This window comes from Nerophis ophidion, linkage group LG17 (assembly GCF_033978795.1).
Source record: "Nerophis ophidion isolate RoL-2023_Sa linkage group LG17, RoL_Noph_v1.0, whole genome shotgun sequence".
Lineage (NCBI taxonomy): Eukaryota > Metazoa > Chordata > Actinopteri > Syngnathiformes > Syngnathidae > Nerophis > Nerophis ophidion.
The window spans coordinates 38,626,242-38,641,241 of NC_084627.1; the positions used below are offsets into that span (position 1 = coordinate 38,626,242).

Here is a 15,000-nt window from a genome sequence, read left to right on the forward strand (position 1 = left end):
GGCCTTGTTATCTAATCACCTGTCGCCTTTATTAGCAGCAGCCGGACGAAGACACAGAGTTGGAGGTGCTGCTGTGCGACCGCAGGAAGAAAATACATTATATATTTTATTTGTAAAAAGCACTTTACGTTGAGCAAACAACCTCAAAGTGCCACAGTGTAAAAAAATAGTAATAATAAAAATAAATAAAATATAAAACTAGAAACAGCCCAAAAGCTACAACCAGCATGCCTGTCTATAGAAAGGCTTTTTTAAAAAGATGGGTTTTTAAGCCTTTTTTTAAAAGCATCCACTGTCTGAGGTGCCCTCAGGTGGTCAGGGAGTGCGTTCCACAGACTGGGAGCAGCGGAGCAGAAAGCCCGGTCCCCCATTGTTCGAAGTTTTGTCTGTGGAGGTTAGAGGAGGTTAGCCTGTATGGAGCAGAGGTGTCGTGTGGAGGATTTGGGGGTGAGCAGTTCCTTGAGGTAGAGGGGGGCATTGCTGGAAAGCAAAAGGCTTGCACAATTGAATGAAAATAAAACAGTGTTATACCCTGAATTCCGGGCTTTCCTGGCAGTGTGTGAGGGTCAACAGAACCCACTAGAGGGCAACCTCTACAGTCATGGTTACAGGCAGAACTATATATCTTGGGTCTACAAAGTTTAGTCTCTCTTATATTGTAGTAATAATAAATAGCAACAATTACAGGTAATATAATGTAACAATAAAAATATGTGTTAAAGTACCAATGATTGCCACACACACACTAGGTATGGTGAAATGTTATCATTTTTGGTTATTTAACCTCCCATTCCAACCCTTGATGCTGAGTGCCAAGCAGGGAGGTAATGGGACCCATTTTTTTGGTCTTTGGTATGACTCGGCCGGGGTTTGAACTCACAACCTAACAATCTCAGGGCGGAAACTCTAACCACTAGGCCACTGAAAGGTTATATTGTTGATACTAATAACACAAATGTGTCTTGAAATTTAGGTATAACATCTTGATACTGCCTTGCCCCACCCCCACAACTCGATAGGCCTTCTGTGGGAAACACTTGGACCTCTGACTTACCGGTGCCCCCTGGATCCCTTTGAGTCCGTCATCCCCAGGTCTACCCTAGAGAAAAATACAAAAACAAAACAAGGCAATAATGAGTAAATAAAAACATGAATAGGCCATTTATCTTTGAGTGCTTTAAAGCCTGGACAGGTCGGACTTTGTGTATTGTTTTTTCTATGTTTATGAGTTGAGTTAGTCTCAGTGCTTCTCCTTATACTTAGCTTTCACTGCTTCCTTTGTTGCACTAGTTTTGGGGGTTTTGGTGCACCCCCAGCTGCACTAGTTTTTGTTTCTTTTTTAGTAAATATAGCTTCACCTGCACACTTTCTCCAAAACTTTGGATCACAATTATCGCAACGACGCTCAAATGTGACATCGCAGAGAGGTACAGTGAGACAAAGTTGAAGGAGTATTAGAGGAGCCTTTCGGAGCCCATGGAGGCTGAGTCTCGGCGCTACTCACCGGGGGAATTGGAGAACCAGATGGCCATCTGGTTTGGATAGACTGTTTGGCCCAGTGATAGAGGTGGGCGCCGGGCCTTGCGGCTTCATACCACCCAGATGCACAGTCTCCACTTGTTCCTCCACCAATCCAGGGCAATGTGCAGCAGTTTTTCACTCAACCAGAAGTTGAGTACAATAATCCTATTACTTACTTCGCCAAACATTTCATGACCTTGGCTACTAGCCATTGCAGCCCAGGTGACGGCTGCTGACACCACGTCACCGGCTCCTTGAGCGCGCTCTAGAGCACAGAGGCACAAGCGACTGTGGCCGCGCATCCACAAAACGAAACTGCCTGTATGGACTCTCTTCCTCTGGCTAAAGCAGCCAGCCAGCCTTATCCAAGTGCCCACATATTGACTAAATCACCTACACCTACATTGCAGCTTCCTAAAGATCAAGCTCAGCCTGTTCCAGCACCCCAGCTTCCCAAAACCCAAGCTCTGTCTGTTAAGACACCCTGGCTTCAAGAACCCAGCTTCCTCCGGTTCCTGCTCCTCACCAAATCAAAGTTTTAGTGCAACCTGTTCCAGTATTTTTTGCCAAATCAAGACTTTGGCACCAGCTGTTCCTGTACCTCATTAAATCAAGGCTTTGGCATCACCCTTTCTTGTACCTCGGAAAATCAAGGCTCTGACGCCACGTGTTTTGTATTCCATGCAGCCAACTATTCCTGCTCCGGCTGTTTGGAAGCCTCCCGTTCCTGTTCCTGTTCCGACTGTGCGGCAGCCACCCGTTCCTGTTCCATGAGAACTCTATGGGGAACCTGAACGGAAGGGAGCAACAACCCTCCTCCAAGCAACCCTTCGCCTATTGCTGGTTCTTGCTCCAGTGCCTCCAGTTGAAACGCCCGATAAACGGTTCTTTCCTCCTGGCAGGGAGAAGGTCTCTATTTCATTTCCTGGTGGGTAGTGGATAAGTGAGGGCTACTCTGGCAACTATGCAACTGGGGATGCACAGCTTCTTCCACCTCTTCACCAGCGAGGGTCACCGTCAGCTTCGCCTCCAGTGGGTCTGCAGTAGACGCCACCTCCAGATACGTCTTAGTGGGTCCGCCGCAGATAGCACCTCCAGCTTTGCCTCCAGTGGGTCCGCTGCAGGCACCACCTCTAGCTTCACCTACAGTGTGTCCGCTGCAGACCCCACCTCCAGCTCCGCCTCCAGTGGGTCTGCCGCAGACGCCACCTTCTGCTCTTCCTCCACGCCTGCCAAATGAGTGCCTATCTCGCTCATGTCATCCTCTTTATCGTCTGCCACAGATGTGGCCATTCCAGGAACTCCCCACTGCTCCAACAGCAACAAGTAGGGGGAAGAGTCAATCAATGCATACATCCTCGATGGTGGCAGACACCGCATGCGGCATAAAACACGAGAAAAAGTTAAAGACCTACACATGCAGGCTTTGTGAAACACTCATATTACACCTATACTGGCTCACCTGCACTGGCTTCCTGTGCACTTAAGATGTGACTTTAAGGTTTTACTACGTACATATAAAATACTACACCGTCTATCTCCAGCCTATCTTGCCTATTGTATTGTACAGTATGTCCCGGCAAGAAATCTGCGTTCAAAGGACTCCGGCTTTTTAGTGATTCCTAAAGCCCAAAAAAAGTCTGCGGGCTATAGAACGTTTTCCGTTTGGGCTCCAGTACTCTGGAATGCCCTCCCCATAATAGTTCGAGATGCCACCTCAGTATAAGCATTTAAGTCTCACCTTAAAACTCATTTGTATACTCTAGCCTCTAAATAGACCCCATTTTTAGACCAGTTGATCTGTCGTTTCTTTTCTTTTTCTCCTCTGTCCCACTCTCCCTTGTGAGGGGGTCCGGTCCGATGACCAAGGATGAAGTACTGGCTGTCCAGAGTCGGGACCCAGGATGGACCGCTCGTCCAGAGTCGGGACCCAGGATGGACGGCTCGCCTGTGTATTGACTGGGGACATCTCTGCGGTGCTGATCCGCCTCAGTTTGGGATTGTTTCCTGTTGGCTCCACTGTGGACGGGACTCTCACTGCTGTGTTGGATCTGCTTTGGACTGGACTCTCGCGGCTGTGTTGGATCCAATATGGATTGAACTTTCACAGCATCATGTTAGACCCGCTAAACATCCATTGCTTTCGGTTCCCCTAGATGGGGGGAGGGGGGGGGGGGGGTGCCCACATATGCGGTCCTCTCCAAGGTTTCTCATAGTCATCATTGTCACCGACGTCCCACAGGGTGTGAGTTTTCCTTGCCCTTATGTGGGCTCTACCGAGGATGTCGTAGTGGTTGTGTGGTGGTTTGTGCAGCCCTTTGAGACATTTAGGGCTACATAAATAATCCTTGATTGATTGATTGATTGACTTGTATTATTGTATTATTGAATTACTGAATATTATTTTGACAAATTTTGCTTCCTCCTTTTTCAGTTGCAACAAGGAAATGGTATACATTTCAATTCCAAAAGTCCCGACTTAAACGTATGGACAACGCTGAAGAAACAAGTCAATGTGAGAAAAACAACAAATGTAGCTGAACTGCACTAATTTTGTCAAGAGGAGTGGTCAAAAATTCAACCAGAAGCTTGTGGATGGCTACCAAAAGCACCTTATTGAAGTGAAACTTGCCAAGGGACATGTAACCAAATATTAACATTGCTGTATGTATACTTTTGACCCAGCAGATTGGGTCACATTTTCAGTAGATCCACAATAAATTCATAAAGGTACCAAACTTCATGAATGTTTTTGTGATCAACAAGTATGGGCTCCTATCACTCTATCACAAAAAAAGCAACGGTGCCTTACATTGATATTTTTTTCTTATTCCTATTTGTTTGTGCATATGAATTTGTGCCCTGCGATTGGCTGGCATCAAGTCAACAGTGCCCACCGCCTCTCAAATAAAGTCAGCTGGGATAGCCCCAAGTTAACCCTAATGAAGATAGAAATGGACGGACCATAAACATTATGTAAATATAAAGGATTTAATTCAGCCGTGGGCAATTATTTTTACTCGGGGGGCCACATTTAGAGAAAAAAAATGTGTCTGGGGGGCTGGTATATCTCTTTTTATGAACACCAAAAACCTCACAATGATGTCTGATTGAATGCTAAAAAAGTTATGACCGACCGCCTTAAAAAATCATAATGGAATTTAAAATTTTTCCATAAAGGATAAAACACTGAATATTGACAAAATATTAACGGCACAGCCCCTATCGATCGACATATTTTACAATCAAGTGAAACGCAACAAAAATGCAACAAATGTCATGTCTTTGTGATCGTATTTAGTTTGGCTATGTTCTGTTTGTTTTTTGTTTTTTTTCAGTTCCTGTTTTTTCACTCCCTGCGTTATTTCCATGACAACCCATTAGTTTTCACCCATCCTCATGTCACGCACCTAATTCATTTGGACTCATGCACCTGTTGTCAATCACCACATCACTATTTAAGCCTGCAGTTGCCAGGCAGGCAGGCTGGCGACATCTGTCAAGACTAGGACAATGGTGTGGATTGTTTTCCCGAGGTGCGAAGTGACTGGATCGGACATGGCGTGAAGGTAATGGCATCTTTTAATTTTAACACTCAAAAGTAGTACAAAAACAATGGGTGTAAAAAAAACTCGCACAAAGGCAGAACTATGGACATAAAACAAAACTTGTAAACTATGGCATGAATAAAGAAAACTTACTTGGAACGAGAAAAGAGCATGAAAAAGAGGAGCATGGATCATCAGCATGTCACCAGCCTGACTGCTTGGCAACTGCAGGCTTAAATAGTGATGTGGTGATTGACAACAGGGGCATGAGTCCGAATGAATCAGGTGCGTGACATGAGGACAGGTGAAAACTAATGGGTTTTCATGGAAACAAAGCAAGGAGTGAAAACACAGGAACTGATAAAATGCAAAAACCAAACAGAACATAGCCAAACTAAAGATGATCACGAGGACATGACAACAAACAGTGAAATATGAACGCAAAGGGTACAAAATAGACCCAACTACAGTCTGATATATCTGATACATCACTAAGGTTTACAACTTTGTTGTGAAAATTTCCTTCCCCGTCTGTGAAAACGCTTCCAACCCACACTACTTCCCAAGATGGCGCTGCTGTAGTGGCTGCTGTAGGCAGGAGCTCTGTGCTCTTGTGTCATCCTTTTGTGTTTCCCTCTTGTTTTCATGTGGTATTATATTTTTTTGCATTTTGGTCCGGGACCCTTTGGGACTGTGTGACAAGGGGTGGCACTTTCGTGACCTCTGTGGTGCTTTTTTTGTGGACTTCTGGATCTGCCTCCCGGGAGCCTTTTGGCCATGGAGACCAGCTGCAGGGTCTCTGCTACACCAGAGTCTGTTTGGATGTACTGGAGGAGATGCGGATGAGGGGACAGGACTGTGGAGCTAGCACTGAGCGCTGGGACGGAGAGGCTTCGCGGTGTCTTGACTGGGTGAGCAGGTGTCGGACACCTCAGTCACCTTGGACGTATCCTCGCTCATCCATGCGGACTGGACACTGGCCGAGAGTGGAGTCGGCTTTCTTGGTTGCTTTGTTGGGTCTGCTTCTGTCTCTGGCCATGCTCCCTCCACCCCAGCAGACGATGGCGTGAAACACCGCAGAGGCCACCACAGTGGATATGTTTATTTTACTTTTTATTCATAGCTGTATGTAGAAGTGTCTGGTTGTATCTGCTGCTTTAATGTCTTTAATGTCCTCTGTGTTCTTTGATGTTTGATGTTTCCCTCTTACACACATGGAAGAGGGATGTGTACTATGGCTATGAGTTTTTTTTTTTTTTCCCCTTGGCTTCAGTCTGCACCCCCACTCCAGGGCCTAGGCTAAGACCGATTTTTTAATTTTATTTTAATCTTCTATTTTTTTCTCCCCCCCCCCCCTTGTTTACCTGTATGTCATCTTTTTTGAAAGGGGCGCTGGAAGCCGGCAGACCCGTCAGCGATCCTGTTCTGTCTCCCTGTAATGTTTGTCTGATCTTGAATGGGATTGTGCTGAAAATTGTAATTTTCCTGAAGGAACTCTCCTGACGGAATAAATAAAGTACTATCTATCTATCTATCTATCTACTTGGTGCCTCGTCTTGAGTTGCTGTGACTCACATTACCATAGTAACTAATTAGGTGACCATAGTAACTGGTATATTATCCATGAGCGCAGATTCCAACCATTGAAATACTTTGTATAGTTTAAGACTTACGGTCAATAGAAAACATGACTTCACATCACAATGGCAGCTACACTTTCCATCTTAAAGATCTAAAAAAATTATTTGGGGAATGTCAAAAACCCAACGGGCTGCATTTGCCCAGGTCTGATTTAATCCAACATTTTCGAAAATTAAAGCCACAAAACTAAATCAAAGCCTTTGATTAGGAATGAAATGTTTTCTTGCCTGCGATCCCTGTCTTCCTTTCTCCCCGGGGTGTCCTGGCGGACCCTAAGAACAAAAGAACAAAACACAAACAATGGCAGACATGTTTCTTTCATGACTATGACTCTCTTTATTTACTCAAAAGTCTTTTAACTCCACTTCACTTCAAAGGTCTGACATGTTTGGCTAGTCACTCCAGGATTTTGAAAGCTGTTTTATTGCGATTATTGCGGTCTAAAATGCCTGAGTTTGCAGCAGATTTTTGGGGGAAAACTGCAGCAAAATCCGTTGTCCAAGATCATGTTTTGTTATGTTATGTTTTGGACTCCGTTAGTTCCCGTTTTTGTGCACCCTTGTTTGTTTTAGTTTCCATGACGACTCATTAGTTTCACCTGCCTAATGTGTTTGGATCACGCACCTGCTCTAATCAGAAACGATTATTTAAGCCTGATTTGCCAGTTAGTCCTTTTATGCTTAGTTCATGCTGCTCTGTATTGATTGTTTCATGCTCGTTTCATGCCACACGTTCATGCTTGTTTTCATGCGATTGTTGGCTTCATGCCATGCCAAGTAAGTTTTGTTTATTCATGCTACAGTTAGCGAGTTTTTGTTTCATGTCCATAGTTTCTGCCTAAGTGTTAGTTTTTGTATCCTGCCCTAAGTTTTGCCTTCGCCTTGTGCGCCTTTTTGTTTGTACATATCCGATAGTGAATAATTAAATAGGTTCCCACCTTCACGCCTGGTCCGGAATCGTCCGTTTGCATCCTGGGAGAACAAACCCCGCAGCAAACTGCGCCCCCCCCCTTTATGACAGAATGTCCCCACCTTCACGCCTCGTCCGGAATAGTCCGTTTTCTTCCCGGGAGAACAAAACCCGCAGCAAGCTGTGACCCACCCGTCATGACATAATGTTGCCAGCACGACTAACTGGCAAAACAGGCTTAAATGATAGTCTCTGATTAGCGCAGGTGCGTGATCCGAACACGAGGCAGGTGAAACTAATGAGTCGTCATGGAAACTTAAACAAACAAGGGTGCACAAAAACAGGAACTAATGGTTTCCAGAACTAACAGAACATAACTAAACAAAACATGATCAAAACCAATTAAAACATTAAATACAAATAAAAATTTAAAAACACAGAGGACCATACAACTCACGTAGTGTTAAAAGCCAGAGAATAAAAGTGGGTCTTAAGACGAGACTTAAAACACTGCATTGTGGGAGCAGTTCGATTTGCGGCAGAGTGTTTCAAAGCTTAGAGCCGACCACAGAGCCCTGTCTTCCCTGGTTTTAAGTCTCGTCTTGGGCACCACGAGCTATAGCTGGCTCAGAGCACGCATAGGAGTGTAAATTTGGATGAGGTCCGAGGTATAATGAGGTGCCAGTCCATGCAAAGCTTTAAAAGCAAATAGCAAGATTTAAAATGAACTGGGAACCAGTGAAAAGTCTCAAGAATTGTGGTTACATTTCCATAACCTGACTCACAAAACCCCCAAAAAAGCCTAACTAAACTCATTGACAGAGGCAACTGTGGACTTACCGGTAGTCCTGGCTTTCCAACGGGACCCAGAAAACCTCGCAAACCTGTCTCTCCCTAGTGAAGAAAAAACAGACTATATTGTACATGACAGTCATTTTTACATTACATTATGGCATTTCTGTACTTGGATGCATTCGTATTTACAGTGACATAAAAACACTTTGACTTACAAGAGTAGAAACTTCTTTCAGTACATGTGACCACTAAATGGTAACACCCGAATATGTTTTTCAACTTGTTTAAGTCGGGGTCCACGTTAATCAATTCATGGCAGGCTGGGCCAACTGTTCAATTTCAACAAGGAAAATACACTTTTAAATAGGAATATTTGTATGAAAACATTACAATAGAATGGCGTACGAACAACTACACTCGTTTTATGAAGTATTGTATAAATAATGTACAGCATATACCTTGGAGAGTGACCTTCTACTGTATGTCATTCCAGATTCCTCTCTGTCAAACAAACCATCAGCAGCTTCTCCATATTTTCGTGGATAAATGTTTGGATACTATTTTAACATCCAATGTTGGTGTTATTGACTCATTCTGCTTCAATATTGTGCATACTAGTAGTGCTTAACACCAATGGATTCACCAAGTTAACTAGCTACATGCTCGGTCATTTTTTTTTTTTTTTATCCATCAATCCATCCATTTTCTTCTGCTTATCCGAGGTTGGGTCACAGGGGCAGCAGCCTAAGCAAGGAAGTCCAGACTTTCCTCTCCCCAGCCACTTCGTCCAGCTCTTCCCGGGGGATATCCGAGGCGTTCCCAGGCCAGCCGGGAGACATAGTCTTCCCCGTGGCCTCCTACTGGATGAATGTGCCCTAATCACCTCCCTAGGGAGGCGTTCGGGTAGCATCCTAATCAGATGCCCGAACCACCTCATTTGGCTCCTCTCGATGTGGAGGAGCAGCGGCTTTACTTTGAGCTCCCACCGGATGGCAAAGCTTCTCACCCTATCTCTTAGGGAGAGCCCCGCCACCCGGGGGAGGAAACTCATTTCGGCCGCTTGTACCTGTGATCTTGTCCTTTCGGTCATAACCCAAAGCTCATGACCATAGGTGAGGATGGGAACGTAAATCGACCAGTAAATTGAGAGTTTTGCCTTCCGGCTCAGCTCCTTCTTCACCACAACGGATCGATACAGCGTCCGCATTACTGAAGACGCCGCACCGATCCGCCTGTCGATCTCATGATCCACTCTTCTGTCACTCGTGAACAAGACTCTGAGGTACTTGAACTCCTCCACTTGGGGAAAGATCTCCTCCCCAACCCGGAGATGGCACTCCACCCTTTTCTGGGCGAGGAACATGGACTCGGACTTGAATATCATCCCCTTCTTCTCAGCACTGTCCTTGACACTTACTTTCTTCTTTCTCATACAAAGTTAAGTCCATCTCTAGCTATAAGCTATGCGAGTAAGTTTTGGTCAGAAATAGGGTTATGTTTTTAGAGTTATGTTTTGGTCAGATATAGGGTTTACTGTAACATTTTCTGTGCCAAATGATAAATAGCTATATTTTACTTCAAATGACCACCTCATTGTCCCAAGCCTTCAATGCACCCTTGCGGGTACTGAAAGGACTCAATCCATTATTATCACTGGGGTCCCAAGTCCAATGAGTTTATAATAAAGCTCCTTCAGCATAATTCTGGGGTGATTACTCATTATTTTTTAACTTATCCTGAGCCTACCCCACAAGATGATATCTCAAATGGAGCTCAAGATTGAGGGCAATTGAATGTTATCTTGAATTTCTGTGGTTCCGTTATCATCAAGCTTCTAGCTAGGACAAACTGATGTGCTTCATAGGCACAAAACCAATCTGTGGTGTTCAGAAAACTTGCTGGCTAGTCACAGATCAAATACTTATTTTACTCAATCACACACAAAGGCTGTAGATGTACAGTATAACATTTAGGAACTCCTTCCCAACCATAATCAAAATGGACTCTTCATAGGTAAACTTTGTTAAAATTTGAAGATAAGAAAAATAAATCATGTTTAAACATGGTAGAGAGAAAAAATTGTTTACCCTCTCTCCGATAGGACCTGGTTGCCCACGCATGCCGTCGTTGCCTGTTGTACCCTGATGGTTGAAGCCACAACATACAAAAGAATGTCAATATTAACCATTACATACCCAAAATTCAGGTCGAACATATATCCATCCATCCACTACGGTTGCGCAATTTAGCCGGTATACGATACAAGCAATATAACGTTACAGCTTTTAATTGCTTGGATTTTAATGACATAATGTCCGCCTCATTCAATATGCGTGGTGGTCAAACAGTGTCTGTTCTCGGAGGGGTACTTGAAGAAAAATGCTCTTATTCTTGCGTTATGTTCGGCTCTACGAACCGTTCAAATTGCGAAAAGGATTCAAGTTTCTTCAGAGTTCCTCGAGAGGTAATTGAGAATGGCGGAAGAGTGCAAGATTTTGGGAAGACGACGACAAAAGTCGGATTTAATGATATCGCGTCCGGCCAATTGAATACGCGTGGTGGTCAAGCAGTGTCTGTTCTCGATGGGTACTTGCACAGTTTAGCCTTATATAAGAAAAATGCCCTTATGCTTGCATTATGTTCAACTGTACGAACCGTTCAAATTGCGAAAATTATTAAAGTTTCTTCATAGTTCCTCGGATTTAATGACATCACAATCTGCTAATTGAACAAAAGTCGGATTTAATGACATTGCGTCCGGCTAATTGAATATACGTGGGAGTCAGGCAGTGTCTTTTCTCGATGGGTACGAACCGTTCAAATTGCGAAAATTATTAGTTTCTTCATAGTTCCTCGAGAGGTAATCGAGAAGGGCGGAAGAGTGGTAGATTTTGGGAAGACGATGACAAAAGTCGGATTTAATGACATCATAATCGGCTAATTGAATATGCGTGGTGGTCAAGCAGTGTCCGTTCTCGATGGGTACTTGCACCGTTTTGCCTTACTTGAAGACAAATGCCCCTATGCTTGCGTTATTTTCGGCTGTACAAACCGTTCAAATTGCGAAAAGGATTAAAGTTTCTTCAAAGTTCCTCGAGAGGTAATCGAGAAGGGCGGAAGAGTGCAAGATTTTGGGAAGACAACGACAATAGTGGGATTTAATGACATTGCGTACGGCTAATTGAATATACGTGGGAGTCAGGCAGTGTCTGTTCTCGATGGGTACGAACCGTTCAAATTGCGAAAATTATTAGTTTCTTCATAGTTCCTCGAGAGGTAATCGAGAAGGGCGGAAGAGTGCAAGATTTTGGGAAGACAACGACAAAAGTCGGATTTAATGACATTGCGTCCGGCTAATTGAATATACGTGGGAGTCAGGCAGTGTCTGTTCTCGATGGATACGAACCGTTCAAATTGCGAAAATTATTAAAGTTTCTCCATAGTTCCTTGAGAGGTAATCAAGGAGGGAAGAAGAGTGCAAGATTTTGGGAAGACGAGGACAAAAGTTGGATTTAATGACATCATGTCCGGCTAATTGAATATGCGTGGTGGTCAAGCAGTGTCTGTTCTCGATGGGTACCTGCACCGTTTAGCCTTACTTGAAGAAAAAAGGCCTTATACTTGCGTTATGTTCGGCTGTACGAACCGAAAAAAGGACTAAAGTTTCTTAAGAGTTCCTCGAGAGGTAATCAAGAAGGGCGGAAGAGTGCAAGATTTTGGGAAGATGACGACAAAAGTTGCGCAGATGCACTTCAGTACAAGGGAACTAAGTCAAAGTCTGTAGTGACTACTTCGTTTTTTTATTATTATTTGGGTTTTAATTTTCAACAAAAAGAAACCAGAAAGTCATAGTCAATGATTCTTAGTCAGTGAAAGTTACTTCTGAGTCTCCCATTTTGTTAATTATGGCCACAAATGTGTCGGAGTATATATGATAACAGGACACAAATCAAATATGATGATGATTCAGTAATTCATCTATCCGTTAATCCAGTTATCCAGCCATCTGTCTCAGGGTCACAGGTGAGCTGGAGCCAATCTTGGCTGACTTTTGGCAAAAGATGGCACACACATTGGACTGGTCACCAGAAAATCAAAGCAAATAGAAAAAGCAACTATTCCCTCCCACATTCACACCAATAAATAATTTAAAGTGTCCAATGAATCAACATTCCTGGAGACAAACATGTAAAGTCCATACAAAGAGCTCGGAGTTAGACGTGTCAATAATGCCAACAAAAAATCACTTACATACTTGCCAACCGGGCCCTGTAATCCTTCCATGCCGGGCTTTCCTGTAAAACCCTGGTACAGCACACAAATTAAGTACGACACTACGATCACATGCAGCACTCTTTCGTGTTTGTAGACTTACCTTTTCTCCTGGCACTCCAGGCATGCCCTGCGGTCCCGATGGCCCTGGTGGGCCCTTAACAGTAAATACACCCTATCATTATGTTGGTAATACTCTTCTGTGTAGATTCCAACAATTACATTTTGGTTGGGTGAAGGCATTTTGAATTGACTTTCTTAGGGCATTCATTTGATCGCAACTGGACTGTTTGGTTGGTATTAGAAGACGTTTCGTCTCTCATCCAAGTAGGCTTCATCAGTTCATTCTCATAGGCTTACATTGGTCGAATCTTTAGTCTTAGACTTATATTGATAGATAGATAGATAGATAGATAGATAGATAGATAGATAGATAGATAGATAGATAGATAGATAGATAGTACTTTATTGATTCCTTCAGGAGAGTTCCTTCAGGAAAATTAAAATTCCAGCAGCAGTGTACAGAGTTGAGATCAATTTAAAGAAAAAAGTAAAATGTAAATAATGGGGGTTTAAAAGGAAACAAAATAGAGAAATATTACAAAAAGAATAAAAACAATGGGAATAACAATATAACAGTAAAATAAGAATATAACAAGACAAAGTAGGCAGTAGTGACCATGTTATGAAAACGTATTGCACTGTTAATGTTTTGCATCCCCTGTCATCCTAGTACCCCCCGTCCCAGAGAGGAGTTGTACAGTCTAATGGCGTGTGGGACAAAGGAGTTTTTGAGTCTATTAGTCCTGCACTTGGGATGAAGCAGTCTAGCACTGAACAGGCTCCTCTGGCTACTGATAACGCTATGCAGAGGGTGACTGGCATCATCCAGGATGCTCACTAGTTTGTCCACAGTCCTCTTCTCTGCCACCGTCACCAGTGAGTCGAGTTTCATTCTGATTGTAGAACCGGCCCGCCTGATCAGTTTCTCAATGTTGGAGCTGTCCTTCTTAGATGTACTGCCCCCCCAGCACACTACCATGTAGAATAGAACACTGGCAACCACAGACTGGTAGTACATCCACAGGAGTTTTCTACAAATGTTGAAGGAGTGCAGTCTCCTGAGGAAGTACAGCCTGCTCTGTCCTTTCTTGTACTGGTGGTCCGTGTTAACAGTCCAGTCCAGCTTATTGTCCACCCAAACCCCGAGGTACTTGAATGAGTCCACGGTCTGTACCTCAACTCCCTCGATCACAATAGGTTGTGACCGTGGACTCGACCTCCCAAAATCAATGACCAGCTCCTTGGTCTTTGACGGATTGAGCTGCAAGACGTTCGTGTGGCACCAGACAACAAAGTCCCTCACTAGGTTCCGAAACTCCTCCTCTCTGCCGTCCCTGATGCACCCGACGATGGCTGTGTCATCCGCGTACTTCTGGATGTGACACAGCTCTGAGTTGTAGCAGAAGTCAGCGGTGTACAGGGTGAAGAGAAGAGGGGCCAGCACCGTTCCCTGCGGTGCTCCGGTGCTGCTGATCACAGTGTCAGACGTGATGTCCTTCAGTCTGACGTACTGTGGCCTGTCGGTGAGGTAGTTCGAAATCCAGGCAACCAGGCAGGGGTCCACTTGCATTTTGTAGAGCTTGTCCTGAAGGAGGCGGGGCTGGATGGTATTAAAGGCACTCGAGAAGTCCAGGAACAGGATCCTCACAGTGCCATTTCCCTTATCCAGGTGTGAGTGGGCTCGACGCAGCAGGTAAAGGATAGCATCCTCCACACCAACGCCTTCCTGGTACGCAAACTGCAGGCTGTCCTGGGCATGTTGCACCTGTGGTCTGAGGAGCCTGAGAAATAGCCGCTCCAATGTCTTCATTAGATGAGAGGTGAGCGCCACTGGTCTGTAGTCGTTCAGCTCACTGGGTCAGTTCTTTTTGGGAACTGGAACGATGCATGACGTCTTCCAGAGGGTGGGCACTCTTCCCAGCTGCAGGCTGAGGTTGAAGATCCTTTGAAGTGGTTCACCCAGTTCTGCATTATTGGTCAGACTCAGTCTGACCAATAAAAGTCTATGAGCATGAACTGACAAAGCCTCCTTGAATGAGAAGTGAAACGTCTTCTAAGACAAACCAAACATTCCAGTTAAGATCAATCGAATGCCATTAGAATTCAATAACCTGGATGAATGGGAACATCCATACATTTTGAAATGAAGTTTTACAAGGATAGTTAATTTCATTCAGATGTTTTTTAGCAATAGGTTTTAAAGAAATATGTTATCGTTAATAAAGCAGGAACATGTATACGATAAACTGTG

General features: G+C 44.1%; 1 protein-coding gene across 1 annotated transcript in view; it reads right to left on the bottom strand.

The window, feature by feature from the left end:
* The window catches only part of si:ch211-196i2.1 (collagen alpha-1(I) chain), a 171,189-nt gene that overhangs the window by 55,735 nt on the left and 100,454 nt on the right, over nucleotides 1-15,000 (bottom strand). The window contains exons 28-33 of the mRNA XM_061876913.1: nucleotides 12,790-12,843; nucleotides 12,666-12,719; nucleotides 10,502-10,555; nucleotides 8,460-8,513; nucleotides 6,938-6,982; nucleotides 1,055-1,099 (exon numbers count right to left, since the gene is read on the bottom strand). Of these exons, the coding sequence (XP_061732897.1) occupies nucleotides 1,055-1,099; nucleotides 6,938-6,982; nucleotides 8,460-8,513; nucleotides 10,502-10,555; nucleotides 12,666-12,719; nucleotides 12,790-12,843 (306 nt within the window). The remainder of the gene's footprint in view (nucleotides 1-1,054; nucleotides 1,100-6,937; nucleotides 6,983-8,459; nucleotides 8,514-10,501; nucleotides 10,556-12,665; nucleotides 12,720-12,789; nucleotides 12,844-15,000) is intronic.